General features: G+C 45.8%; 1 protein-coding gene across 3 annotated transcripts in view; it reads right to left on the bottom strand.

The window, feature by feature from the left end:
• LOC137643987 (probable phosphorylase b kinase regulatory subunit beta) overlaps positions 1 to 14830 on the bottom strand; it is a 647361-nt gene that overhangs the window by 546402 nt on the left and 86129 nt on the right. For all 3 annotated transcript variants that reach the window (XM_068376819.1, XM_068376818.1, XM_068376820.1), the window contains exon 4: positions 5408 to 5615. In XM_068376819.1, coding sequence (XP_068232920.1) covers positions 5408 to 5615 — 208 coding nt within the window. The remainder of the gene's footprint in view (positions 1 to 5407; positions 5616 to 14830) is intronic.

Genomic DNA, 14830 nt, shown 5'->3' with positions numbered 1-14830 from the left:
TATATTTAATAATATACTGTGACAACAAAACAATTGTTACTATCTAATATAACACTCGTTGATACTGTAGGGTATATTACAATAATACATGTACAGTTCTATCACTTCTATAAAGATTAATTAGCTAAGGTAACACTCGTAAGTGGTCTCTGTTTTTGGCAGGTCAACTTTCACAGTTCAAACTCACTATACATGCAGCCTATATCTACATTACTATTGTAAAATACAGTATTTTAGATACAGTACTGTACGGTAATTGATATAACGATAACACTAAAGTAATATACAATGAATATGCTTACAAAATAAAAATTAAAAGAAAAAATAAGATTACAACACTAATAACCATAAAGAGTACAACACCACTAACCATTTAGGCATGAAGTTCTACGCAGTAAGTCTGCAGCATGATGCAACTCTTTGAACTGTCGATTGTTTGGCTCGTGGGGTAGCGTAAGGTACGTATCACATTTTACACTAAAAATATAAGTACACTGGATATGTACAGGCTCTTTAAATCACTCTTTTACATTAAAATGTGATTCTGCACAAAAAGTACCAAAGTGGAAGATGCACACGCGAGGAGAAACGATGCAAGACTAAGGCCGGGTGAGCCTTGTGCTGTGTAGAGACGAAGGATGCCAAGTTCAAAAGAGTGCAGTCGGTTTGAAATCGTCAGGCCACAAAAGTACTTACTGCGAAACCACAAATACGCAATTTTTTTTATTAAATAGATTAAAGGGTGCTCTGTATTGCGAATGATCTAATACCCGAAGATAGAACACGTAAAGACTCAGGGCTGACTATGTCAAGGTTGTCCTACAGATGCTGGAACACGTCCTCTAATGCTGCTTTTGAATCTGGAACTGGAGAGCAATAAACCAGGAGTTTTATGGTTCCAGGAGATTGCAAACAGATTCACTGACTGAGAATACCACAAAGTCAGGATCTCTGACACTATCTGCAGGCATAAAGATCATTCTGACCCAACTAACTGAGTCTTTCTATTCAATTTTACCACTACTACGTTTCTTTTGTTCGGGATGAAAGAGAGCCAACTTGGTAATTGAGTTGAACTTTCTCAACTTGCGAGTCCTTACTGCTAACTGGCAAAGTTGCAGAGACATAGAAAATTTTTGCTTTTTCATGTGTCCTGTCGAAAAAGACAAAACTCCTGGAGAGCTAAAGTAGCAGCCATCCTTGATGGAATGCTGGAGTGTTCCTGGAGATCTTCAACCAGCCAGGAACCTGACATCATGTGCTGGCTGAGGAGAGCGCCGCACTATTCTGTGGATGCATCTATAAAGAGGAGGAACTTCAGTGGAGGCATCGAGAGTGGGGCCCTTTTACAGGAGGTTTGTCTCGTCCCGCCTCCATCAACGGTCCTTTCTGGACTCCTTCCCTATCCGTACTGGGTAGAGCAGAACATACAGATACTGCGACCAGGATGTTTCAGTCGCCATTATAGAGATCGTCAACAGAATCTGCCAGTTCTACAATGTTAAGTGCCTCGGTAGCTTCTGCCACTATCGTGCTGGAAGAAAGAACTGCCGCAAGAACAGGAGGGCTACCTCACACATATGAGAAATCCTTTCCTGAGATGGGCATGCTGTACTTTCCTTGTAATGTATCTAAATCCACCCCCAAATATGCTAGTCTTTGAGTGGGGATTGAGGTAGAATTCTATAGATCCATCACAACCACCAGGGCTTGACAATGAGAGAACTCTGTCTAGAAGGAGAGGAAAGTCATGCTCCAACTCCTCTAGGATCAGTCAATTGTCTAGATAGCCGAGCAGGAGAAATCTATTGGCATGCACCCACAAGGATACTAGTTCACAGATCCTTTGTGAAGGTTAGGTGCCAATGACAGGTCAAAGCAAAGTATCTTGAATTGTAAGACCTTACCAGCTACTATAACACAGAGGTACAGTATTCCTAGAGAAAGGGTTAGTAGGGATTTGGAAGTACACGTCCTTCAAATCCAACACAGTACGACCATGAAATCCAGAGGCCAGACCGCTTGTGTGACCGAGGCCTTGGTCTGCACCCTGGACGAAGCCAGCCGGATGAACTTGTTCAGAGCTGAGAGGTCAATGACCAGTCTCCAGAGCTGGGAAAATTAAGCAGTTTTTTTGCTCTGACCTAGTGTGGAAGCTTAAGGCTGTTTAAAATGATGTAGCAAGCACTAGGAGAGTCTTGAGTATCCTTCCTCTATTTCACTGTTGCCTCCACCTTTGCGGGCAGGAAGAGAGAGGACCAAGGAAGGTCAAGACTGGGTATTGCACTGCTCACCCTGAGACAGAGAAGGTCGATAATGCTCTCCTGTCCTTCAGGGGAAAGACATGGCTTCTGCTAGGCCGTAGACCTTTTTGATACAGCGCAGCACCTTGAGGACTTTGCACTCCCTTTTCCGCATCTTGATGACAATGATGCCTTCCTAGTAGAGGTGAGACCTGCGATATATGCCTGAGACATGAGTAAGAAGGATGCATAGAGAGGAAAACACACATTTGGTGTACGCATGTTTGGTATGCTGCATCTGTATAAAGAGCAATGTTCAGGAGGAAGCCAGACTGGCAAACATGCTTGTAGTGAAGATGATCCTATGGTAGTGGGCCTGGAGCCAAGCATATGGCAGACACCCTCATAAGGATAAGGTATCTGTACACCTGCCAAAGCATGCGTCTGAGGAAGCTACTTACAAAGATGAAGAATTTTAGGTACCAGGTCTAGGATACGTGTCTCGAAAGCAGCGTCTCAGAAATACATCCAGAGGATATGTGCTTGGTGATGCATGTGCCTTGGTAGGCATGCCAGAAGACTAGGTCAATCTGGATTAGAGAACTACAAGAAGCACTTTTAGAAATGAGGTGCCTCCGGAGGACATGCTAGAAGAGTAGGCAAACCTAAGACTGTCTGGGAACCGCCCGCCTAGGAGACATGTGCCTGAGACACACATGCATCCAGAGATGCTTGTCAGGCGAGACTGGTCGGAGAAAAAGCTTCTGGTTGTGAGAGGCCCAAAGAGCAAAGAGAAGAAGCCTCTGCAGGTGAAACTCCTAGATGATGCCTTGGATGAGGAACGTCGAAGAGGAGTGTCTGGAAAAAAGTATCTGGAAGAGGTATCCTAGACAGTCATTTCCTGAGGGACTGGAGAAAAGTAGATTATCTGCGAGGCACAATACAATCCAACTCCAAAGAGGTCGGAAGGCTAAGGTTCAGAAACAACCTTGCAAGTGTACTCCAAAGGAGGAGAACTTTGCCGAGGCAAGGGTCAGGCACTCGCTCACTGGACCTCCCATCTGGAGAAGTAGGAAAAGAATGGAGCTTCTCTCAGGAAGGCGCCTAGGGGAACATCCCCCACCGAAGCCTTCGTAGGCAGACTGAAGACCCAAAAGGGAACTCTGAAGACACTGGCGATGGCTGCAGGAGGGACTAGAAGTTCCAAGACAATCTGGAGAAGAAGGAACTGAAGAATGTGTCCCACTAAAGGAAGACTGGAAGACCGGAGACTATGTAGCTCCCATGCAGAAACCTGAGGCATCTGCAGTAAGATCTTGAAGTTCCACAAAGATCTGGAGAAGCAGTAACTGAAGGGTACTTCCCTCAGGATGGGCGCCTGGGAGAGGACTTCCCTCTTGAAGCCGCTAAGGAAGGCTGGAGACTACTCAGCTTCCCTCGTGGTCATTGAGATGTCTAATGAAAGATCCACAACGGTGTGGAGAAGCAGCAACTGAAGGGCGCTTCCCAAGGGACAGAGAGCCTAGGAGAAACTCCCCCTCCAAAGACGACAATAGAAGGCTGGAGACTACGCAGCTACCCCATGGACATAGGAGGTGTCTATAGGAGGATCTCACAGTTACATGATGATCTGGAGAAGCAGCAACCGAAGGGCACCTTAAAAAAGACCCCCTTTCTGAAGCCTCAAAAGGATGCCTGGAGACTACTCAGCTTCTCCATGGACACCGGAGGTATCTGAAAGAAGATTCACAACAGTCTGGAGAAGTAGCAACTGGAGGGCACTTCAAAAGGGAGAGCTGGGGAGAAACTCCCCCTCTGAAGCCTCCGAAGGAAGACTGGAGGAAAAGCAGCTTCTCCAAAGACTTCAGGGCAGTAGGAGAAGGATCTAGAAGTTCCATGACGGTTCAGAGAAACAGGGACCAAATGGCACTCCTCTAGGAAAAGCACCTAGAAGACTCTCCCTCTGAAGACTTCGAAGGTAGACTAGAGTAAACGCCGATACTCCAAAGACGCCGGCTGTAAGAAGGTCTTGAAGTTCCAAAATGAAAAGACACAAGAGACATCTAAGATACCCCTCCTAAGCGAGAGGATCAGGCAAGGTTAAAGAACCTTGGAGCATGCTCTGAAGAGCTAATGCTCTGGAGGAGACCTGCAAACTTTGCCCTGGGTGAGCACACTCTAAGGAGCTTATGCTTTGGAGGAGACCTCCAAAAGGGGCAAAGCACTGGGTAAGCACACTTTGAGGAGCTAATGCTCTGGAGGAGACCTCTAGAAATGCATAGCCCTGGGATCAAAGTTGAAGAAGACACTGGCATTCCTCAGTAGCATATAGCAAGAAGATGATCATCTGGAGGGGAAACAACTCTCCCTTGAAAGTTCATGGACAGGTGAGGGAAGAACAAGAAAACCTGAAACGTTACTGCCTTCTGGGAAGGGCTGCTCCTGTTCCTGCAAGGGGGGGCCTCAATGGGATACAATCAGGCTAAAAGGACTCCCTTGGAAGAAAGTCTCTCCCATTTACCAAAGGAAAAAAGAAGGCCTCCCTACATCAAGCATTACCAAGGTAAGTAAGTGAGAGGCTGTGGTTAAACTACCTCAAGGATAACTCCAGTTGCACTAAAGACTGCTTCTTAAAGGACGAAAACCACATAAACAATGCAGTTCAGTCCCTCGAACGCCAGGCAAAGACGAGACCAAAACATTATGAACACACACTTCCAAGAAACCCTTAGATGCAGTCGAAGCCTCTGCAGGAACCCTGGGGAAGAAATACTTATTACATTCAAGAAGATGCTGAACAATAAACAAAGCATTCAAACAAATCATAACATGTTGGAAAAGAAAGACAACAAAATTAATCATGTCGAAAACTCGAGACGTTCTTACCCAAAGCGATATCTAAATGAAGTTCTCAATAAGCCGGCAGGGAACGGTCACCTCCCTGCTACAGTTAGATAATTACCTGTCGGTTGTTACACCTTGTTACAATTTCAACTGCTGTGCTCCAGCTTCGCTGTTATATAATTTCTTCTATAGTAAAGGACAATGGTTTGTATTTGTGTATGAACAAATACTGTATTAAGCAAAAACACTGGTAATACTGTACAGTATTAATGGTGTACAGTGAAGTTGATACACTTGAATTTAGAGCTACCCATACTCACCTGAAGATGACCATATTGACCAGTTGACAAGACTTCTCCTCCAGTAATTAAGTGAAACCTTGAGTGCAAAGCATATGTCGGCTGTTGACCCTTTTTGAATTTTTCAACACGTTCTGTCTGACGCATCCAACAATTAAGCACGCCTCGCATGCACTTGACACACGACTGTCCAAGTTCATAAGCCTTTCCATGATCATCATCAATACGTCTGTGAAATCAAACTCTTTTCAGCCAAATTTATATCAATTTCTTCTTTACCAAAAGCGTTTGGTTAAATAACAAAAATTTTGAAAATAAAATCCCTTTCTTAAATAATTACTCAACTCTCATTGTGTTAAAAATTTTGCAAGATCATCTTACTGAACATATTCAAAATTACAGGATGGTAGTAGTTTTGTAGGATTAATACTCATTTTTGATACCTCTAGAACTATTCCTACAGTAAATGGCCACCAACTCCCATGTTGTTCTGAAGTTGGATAGTGACAAAAATTGAGATACTGTAGTCACACGAATCAACTCTCAAAGAGATAAATACTAAAAATGGCAAATTCTTAAGATGATTTGTATTTTTCCTAACTATACAAACCTGAGTCCTTCACTATGAGAGATGGCTAATGGCAAAGGCTGGAATACGGCTGTTAAAACGTAACAAGGTGTAACAACCAGCAGGGTGGTTACCTGTTGGTAGCGGACAGGCAATCACACCTACTCTAACTCACTGTACCCTAACTTGGACTGCACCCGAGACTTTACATTGGGGTTGGTGATAGCGGGTTAGTTTGAGTAAAGGACTCAGGTTTGTATAGTTTAAAAAATACAAATTATCATAAAAATTTGTCATTTGTTGCAAGACAAATATAAACCATTGCCCTTTACAATAGGAGACTTACTCTTAAGAAAACTAACCTGGGAGCGAAAACCGATTTAGCATTGAGGCAATGCTTAAGCCTGTGCTCCTACACCTCATGAACCAAAAAAGCATTTGGAATCACAGCCAAAGCAAACAAGGGTTATTTTGAACCAAAGCTACAACACTGCATTGCAACTTGAGTACAATGAGATGAAGTTGATAATCAATCACAAAATAAAAGGTTTGCTTGATTACATAACAGTCCCCCTCATAAATGAATGTGGGAAGACTGAATTGAGATTACACATCAAGTACTGAAATTAAAATGAGCTTACCAATCTTAGATCAAGTCCATTTGGCGAGGTTTCTGAGGCTGTACCCAAAGGAAGGGGAAAAATTAAAAGAAAAAAAAAGGGAAGTCACTCTCCTCTTTCACTGCAGACTTACAGGTAACCTTAGCCCTTGATCTACAGATACTGGTACTGTAAGTGTGCTAGCATTTTCCTTGGCCTACACATACACCGAATAGGCACATTCTCCTTTGTCATACACCTGGCAACGCTGAGATTACCATACAATTCTTCTTTGCTCAAGAGGTTAACTGCAGCACTGTAATTGTTCAGTGGCTACTTTCCTCTTGGTAAGGGTAGAAGAGAGACTTTAGCTATGGTAAGCAGATCTTCTAGAAGGACACTAAAATCAAACCCTTGTTCTCTAGTCTTAGGTAGTGCAATTGCCTCTGTACCATGGTCTTCCACTGTCTTGGGCTAGAGTTCTCTTGCTTGAGGGTACACTCAGGCACAGTATTCTATCTTATTTCTCTTGCTCTTGTTTTTTCTTCAAGTTTTTATAGTTTATATAAGAAAGATTTATTTCAAGATTGTTACTGTTCTTAAAATATTTCATTTTAATTGTTCATTGCTCCTTTTGTAGTTGATTTATTTCCTTATTTCCTTTCCTCAATAGGCTATTTTTCCCTGTTGGAGTCCTTGGGCTTAAAGCATGGTGCTTTTCCAACTAGGGTTGTAGCTTAGCTAGTACTACTATTACTACTACTACTACTACTACTACTACTACTACTACTACTACTACTACTACTACTACTACTTCTAATAATAATAATAATAAACGGATTTTGAGCGAAGCGAAAAATCTATTTTTGGGTGAGATGGCCATGTCGTCCTGATGGAAGTTCCTATAGGGTAGCTTCCTAGGGTATATTACAACTACGGCGATATTCCCAGAGAATTTACCTTAAGGTACCAGAATTCTAACTCCTGGAGCGAGTATCCCTCGTGAAAGGGATATCGCGACATATCAGAGGACGTATTCTTGACACGCCACATGGCAATCTGCATCCCGAACAAAGATTCGTCTCGCAGGGGGCAGTTGGCAAGAAACTAATTCGGGAAAGAAAAAGGGGGAGCCGCTCCCAAGGCTCCCTATCTCCCGATTCGTAAGCGTGCCTGGCGCCAATCCTGGCGCCATCTGTATTCCTTGTAGCGTACACGAGGTGCTACAGATACTGTATGTAGGGAGGGGTCCTACAGCCCTTTCTTAGAAAGGCAAGGGCGGGTCCATCAGGACGACATGGCCATCTCACCCAAAAATAGATTTTTCACTTCGCTCAAAATCCGTTTTTTGGGCTCAAGCCATGTCGTCCTGATGGAAGTATACCAGAGCATTACTGTATCTGTGGATTCTCAGAACGTGCCGTACTCCCCGGATGTAATTTTTCCCAGTCGACTAGACCTAGAGACCTAAGATGTTACCGTTATACTTCTTTTCAACTAACTATAAACCATGTTAGAGCTTCCTGCCCCCTACAGGGAAGAGTCCTACTAGACTCTGGAAAAGTCTCGAAGAGTACATATACCTATGTATGAATACCAGGCAAGCTAATATAGTGGTCTCGCCCTATATTAAGTAAAGCATAGTTTGTAAAGAACTACTGCGTCAATATGAAATATCGACCAGTTCTCCGCACAATACTTGTATTGAACAAAGGTTTATAACCGCATAGGAGGAAACTAGTAAAACCGCCGTCGTCCCCTTATGGGACGGGGTCCTCCCGTTAAGGGAAAGCATAAACCAATGCAACATAGCTTGCATAAAGGAACAATTCTATTAGAATTATCCCAGATAAGGTACATAGAATGAATGCTCAATTATACCAATAAATTGACACAGGTGAAGGAGACGCAAGGTTCTCAAGAACAAGTTCATTGACAGATAATAAACAGACAGGTTAACCACAATTATATATATATATATATATATATAAGAAGAGGATAACCCAAAACTTTAAGCATAAGTATGATAGTAAACAGAACTGTTTATCTGAAAGAAAACACATTAAATGCCACTTTTAAGATACCGAGGTATCAAAGTCATAAAAGTCTGTATTACAAATCAATGACATTAGCGTTAGAAACGCTCGGCACACATGTCTGCACTTATGCTAGGTTCACCTTTGGAAATGGAACAGTCTACATGGGCAACTCAGTGCCCTCACTTAGTTTGTAGTACGGTATGTAACTACACACTCACCCTGGAATTAATCGTCCCAATTAAAACCACTGTTCCTCGCAGAGTTAAACAGTAGGGTTAACGACGCGACCCACTGCTACCACAGATCTCTTTAGTTCCTCTACTTGCTTCGCATAGTGGCGAAAGAACACTCTGGAAGACTTCCAGCCAGTGTATGAACGGAGATGTTCAAAATCCATACAATTAAAGAAATTTAAGGATGAGGCAACTTTCCTCGGATCGTGACCTGCGGGTGTACTGTCAGGATCCGCTCTGCGAATAAAATATGTGATTTTCGCTCTGAGTTGATTCAGAGATAAATTTGAGCCTGATGTTTCTCCCCTGAATAGTTGACCACCCTTGAAGTCTGAAGTTCTATGAAGATAGACCTTTAGGCATTCTACTGGACATAGAGATGCATCTTCTTTCAGAGGGCAGATTCTCCAGGGACCCCACCTGTTGGTGGGTAACTCATTCTTGGCGAGAAACGTAGGATCCGGAAACAGGTTCAGTTCTCCCCCATCCAGGAACTGAACACGACCTGCCTCTCTCGAGAGGGCTACAACCTCACTAACCCTGTCCCTGGACGCGAGTGCAAATAGGAAAATAACTTTTTGTGTCAAATCTTTTAAAGCATATTCTTCATTGCACAACAGAGAAGCGAAATGAAGAACTTTGTCTAAAGACCATGAAATGGCCTTTGGAGGTGCTGAAGGTCTGAGCCTAGCGCAGGCTTTCGGAACTTTATTAAAGAACTCGTTACCTAGGTCGACCTGGAAGGCATATAGAATGGGTCTTGTCAAAGCAGACTTACACGCTGAAATCGTGTTAGCTGCCAATCCTTGACCATGGAGGTGGATGAAGAAAGATAAGAAGAAGTCTGTCGAGATCTCCTGCGGATTCTTCGCCTTGACAAAGGCCACCCATTTTCTCCAAGATGACTCATATTGCCTTCTAGTAGATTTGCACTTATATTCCTCTAGGAAGTCTATGCTGGCTTTCGAAATCCCGAAACGCTTTCTCACCGCTAGGGAGAGAAAATCATGAGCTGCAGGGTGCAGGTTTTCTGTAATGAAGCGCAGACAGTCAACTTCTGGACTCGCTGGGTCAGAACTGGATCTGGTAGCGGTACAAACTTCAGCTGTAGTTCCAATGCCAGGGGGAACCACACGCTGTTCGGCCACTTGTGGGCTACTATTGCCGCTACCCCCTTGAAGGATCTCAGTTTGTTGAGGACCCTCAACAGAAGGTTGTGAGGAGGGAACAGATAAATCCTGGACCCTCTGTTCCAGTTGAGGGAATTCACGTCCACTGCTTCCGCTAAGGGGTCCTCGTACGGGGACACGTACAGGGGCAACTTCTTGTTGTCTTTCATCGCAAAGAGGTCTATCTGTAGTCTGGGACTTGATTCAGAATGAAGGAGAATGATCCTGCGTCTAAGGACCATTCCAACTCTATCGGTGTGAACCTGGATAGAGCGTCCACTGTCACATTGCGGACTCCTTGAAGGTGAACTGCCGACAGGTACCACTTCTTCTTTTCCGCCAATCGGAAGATGGCCAACATCACCAGGTTCAGAGGTGGTGACCTCGATCCTTGTTGATTCAAGCATCTCACAACTACCTCGCTGTCCATCACCAGCCTTATGTGGATCGAGTGACGCGGGGAAACTTTCTTTAAGGTAAGGAGCACTGCCATAGCTTCTAGAAAGTTTATGTGAAAGGTCTTGAATAGCTTGGACCAAGTCCCCTGGACTTTTTTCCGATGAGAGTGACCTCCCCATCCCTCCTTCGAGGCGTCTGAGTGAATTGTCACCGACGGGGGAGGTGGCTGAAGAAGAACCGACTTCTTTAGAAGTCTGGCTTGGGACCAAGGCCTGAGAAGAGTACGTAGCCGAAGCGGAACTGGTCTTCTCAGATCTCTTCGCACGATTGATGCAAAACTTCCCCAAACTCCGGTTGCATCCTTTAGCTGTGCTCTTAGCACTGGGTCTGTCACCGAAGCAAACTGGAGAGAGCTCAGTACCCTCTCTTGTTCGCGTCTTGATATCCTTTCGAAATCTAGAAGTCTCTTGACAGAACCCGTTATCTCCTTCCTTTTCTTCGCCGGGATGGAGAAACGGTGTGACAAAAGGTACCAGTGGATTCCCAGCCACTGGAACTTTTGAGATGGAGAAAGTCGAGACTTTTATCTGTTGATCTTGAAACCTAGGTACTGTAGGAACTAGATCACTTGACTGGAAGCTTGCAAGCATTCTGTCTCGGATGCTGCCCACACCAACCAATCGTCCAGGTAGGCTACTACCTGAATTCCCTTTAGGCGTAATTGTTTGAGAGCTCCGCTCGCAAGCTTCGTAAAAATCCTTGGGGCTATGTTTAGCCCGAATGGCATGGCTCTGAAGGCGTATAGTCTTCGTTGTAGCCTGAACCCTAGGTAGGGGGAGAGTCGACGGTTGATTGGAATGTGCCAATAGGCGTCTGACAAGTCTATAGAGACGGAATATGCCCTCTTGGGCAGTAAGGTCCTTATGTGTTGCAGTGTTAGCATCTTGAATTTGTAATACACTATGAACTTGTTGAGTGGTGACAAGTCCAGAATGACTCTGAGCTTTTCCGAGTCTTTCTTGGGAACACAAAACAGCCTCCCTTGGAATTTGATGGACTTCACCTTTCGGATCACATTTTTCTCCAACAGTTCTTGAACGTACTCCTCCAGAACGGGGGTGGAGTGTTGGAAAACCCGAAGGCACGGGGGTGGAGTGCTGTACCAGCTCCAGCCCAGTCCATTCTTGAGTAGGCTGTGGGCCCAGGGATCGAAGGTCCACCGATCCCGAAATTTCAGAAGTCTCCCTCCTACCGGTATCATCCCACTTGGACTGCCGTCCCGAGGTCTTGCCTCCCTGACCACAACCACCCCTGAATCCCCTTCCCCTTGAGGGGCGCCCAGATGAGCCTCTGGCTGCCCCTCTAGGCTTTGCTCGAAAGGAAGTAGACTGCCCTTCGAACGATGGGGTGAATGCCGTGGACTGTGTCGACACGGCCTGGGGTACCCACTGAAAAGTGGTCGGGGTTTGTGCCACTATCTGGGGCACTGGAGGCAATGGCAATTGCAGTTGCTGTCTAAAAGGCTTGGCTGGCCGAGACAGTAGCCTAGTCCTCATAGTCTTCCTCTTTGGTTGAGGACCTTCATCCGGGGAAGACTTTCTTTTGATAGCCAGGCCCCACTTCTGGAGAAGGTTTCTATTCTCCAAGGCGGCTTTATCAACTACTTCTTTGACCAAATCGGTAGGGAAAAGGTCTTTGCCCCAAATGTTGGAGGAGATTAGTTTCCTTGGCTCGTGCCTCACTGTAGCCGAGGTGAACACGAACTCCCTACAAGCTCTCCTCGCCTTGACGAAGCCATAAAGGTCTTTCGTCACTGTGGCCAGATGAGTCTTGGCCACCACCATGAACTTTTCATGGACCTTGGGGTCATTTGCCATCGTCTCAAGAGTAGTCTGAAGAGACATTGAGGCAGCCAGTCTTTCTTTTGTCTCGAACTCTCTCTGCAAGAAAAAGTCAGACAGCTTAGGGAGGTCCTCGCCGAACTGACGTCCAGCGATATCAGCCTCCAACTTCCCAACTGAGAATGTAAGATGGACGTCCTTCCAGTCTTTGTGGTCCATAGGTAGGGCCAGCGACAAGGGTTTACACTCCTTCAGGGAGGGGCAAGGCTTCTCGGCCTCGACTGCTTTTAGTACAGCCGCAAACCCTTTCTGTAAAAAGGGGAAGGCTCTAGCAGAAGAGGACACAAAGGAAGGGAGCTTCTTGCTCAATGCAGCTACTTTTGAGTTAGAGAAGCCCCTCTCTTTCAACGGGGATGAAAGCAGAGCTTGAGCCTTAGTATGGTCCATCACTATGACCTCCTTCGGCTCTGTCTCCTCCTTTGAAGCTGGTTCCTTCCTCAGTCGGACATAACAGTCCGGATATGATCCCTTGCTGAGCCAGAATTCCACCTCCTCTAGGGGAACTGAGCCCAGCTTATCCGAGATGACGATCTTTCCAGTCGTCATTGGCATGTGCTCAGCATACCTCTATGGGTTAGCATCTGAGCACAAGGGAAGGTCTTTCACATTGAGCCTTTTCTGGGGCCCATGTGATTCTGCAAGGCACTGCATCCGCAGTTCCATAGCAGCCGCCTTCTCCTGATTCTCCTTCTGCATTTGTTGGATCATTCCAACAATCGAAGAGAGGGCCTGTCCCAGCTCTACTGGGAGACTGGCCGATGTTGAGGGAATAGGCTCCGGAATCTGAACCGGAGTAGCCGACACCTCGTCGACCTCTTCCTCTACGACGTCCGGGGCTTGAACTTCATCCTGGCCTTCTGCCAGGAGGTCTTCTTCCAAACGCTCGTCCACGTCAGACATCCTGTCATCTAACTGGATGTCTTGCATCGCGACCGCGACTTCAGCATCCACCTGGATCTGACCTTGGGGGATCTCCTCTTGAGGCTGGGGAATCACTGCATCAGCTGATGCCTTAGGGAAAAGATACACCCTCATCTTCTCACTTGGAAGATAAGGGCCAGAGGTGTTCTTTTGGAAGCCCCTTACCCAGGTACGAAGCTTCTCCCTTGCTATATCCCTTGATTCCACCGTCCTAGGGGAATCAAAAGCCTCAGTAATCAGGTTAGTGCACACAATACATACCTGAGGGTCCCAATACTGGAGATCATCCTTAGAGACAGCACATGCTGCGTGTCTCCTACAAAACTCATGTCCGCAGAGGTTCTTGCTGCGGACGTTGCAGAAAACATTTCCGCACTTCGGAGGGTCCCCCTGTAAAGAGAAGAAATTTCCATGAGTATCAAGTGAACTATGTATCACTGGATAGGCATAGTATAGCATAACAAATCATAAAGGAAAGACACACACTTGTGTTTCCCTCACAACCCATTATTGCAGCCTTCCAGATAATAAAATCAAATGGTTAATCTCTTCTAGAGTAACCAATGCAAGGTTTCCAGAGGAAACAGGTGAAGCTCACACCTAAGCAATGATTTTAAAATCCTGGATAATAGACAAGAAAGAACTCACTTTCCTATCTGTAGGGCAACCGCAAAGGACTGTGCAAGAAAACACAAAAGTGTTAGAACACACAGTGCTGTACCAAAACCCATACCATAGTTTTCTTCTTACTGTATATGTTATACTGAAGAATACTAGTACAGTATAGGAGGATACGTGCCGGCCGGCACACACCATAACTAGCTTTAAAGTATACTACTTAACAGCTATAAGGCGGCAGAACTCTGGTTCAAATGCATGTGCCGGCCGGCAGCAACTGCCGGCCGGCAACAGCCAATGTCGGCCGGTAATGGCTGCCGGCCGGCAACTACCCAAGGTAGTACCCAGCTGCCGGCCACACTCTTGGTGACCGGCAGACAAGGGCTGACATTAGCCGGCCGGCAAAGGTACAGGACCAATGCCAGCCAGCAGCAAAAGAACCAGAGGACTACACCTGCCCGGCTGCCGGCCTCATAGGCCGGCAGCCGGGTCGGGTACAGCACTAGAAGAAAAATAGAATGGATGCCGGGATAAGAGTGTACACTACCTCCAAGCCCGGCAGTCCGAAAGAGTGCATATAAGGAAGGGGAGACTCTAATTCAGGCTTCCTGACCAATGCCGTCTGGCTCTACAGGCAGGCATGGATGAGGGACCAAGGGAGGTCCGGGCAGCACTCAAAATATAAGACCCTTGCCGGCCGGCAGCTCTGCCGGCCGGCAAGGGGCTGAGTCAATTCCACATCCTAACCTATACTAGGTCCAGATGTAGAACGACATACAGTACTGTAATGGCTAGGCCATTACGGAGATAGAGGGGGAAGGGACAAAGAGGGTCCTACCAACCTTGCTTTAGTGACGGATCACCCGCAGCCAAGAAACTTATCTTAGCCTAAGGGAGATCCAAGGGGGAAGGCCAGCAATACTTTCCAGCTCCCAGAGCACCAAAGCAAGGAAGGTGTTGCTACTCCCAGGGAAAGAAACTTATCCTCCCCCGAGAA

The sequence above is a fragment of the Palaemon carinicauda genome, chromosome 7, assembly GCF_036898095.1.
Source record: "Palaemon carinicauda isolate YSFRI2023 chromosome 7, ASM3689809v2, whole genome shotgun sequence".
Classification (NCBI taxonomy): Eukaryota; Metazoa; Arthropoda; class Malacostraca; order Decapoda; family Palaemonidae; genus Palaemon; species Palaemon carinicauda.
The sequence above is the reverse complement of the archived record's forward strand: the minus strand, read 5'-3'. Positions and strand labels throughout refer to the sequence as shown.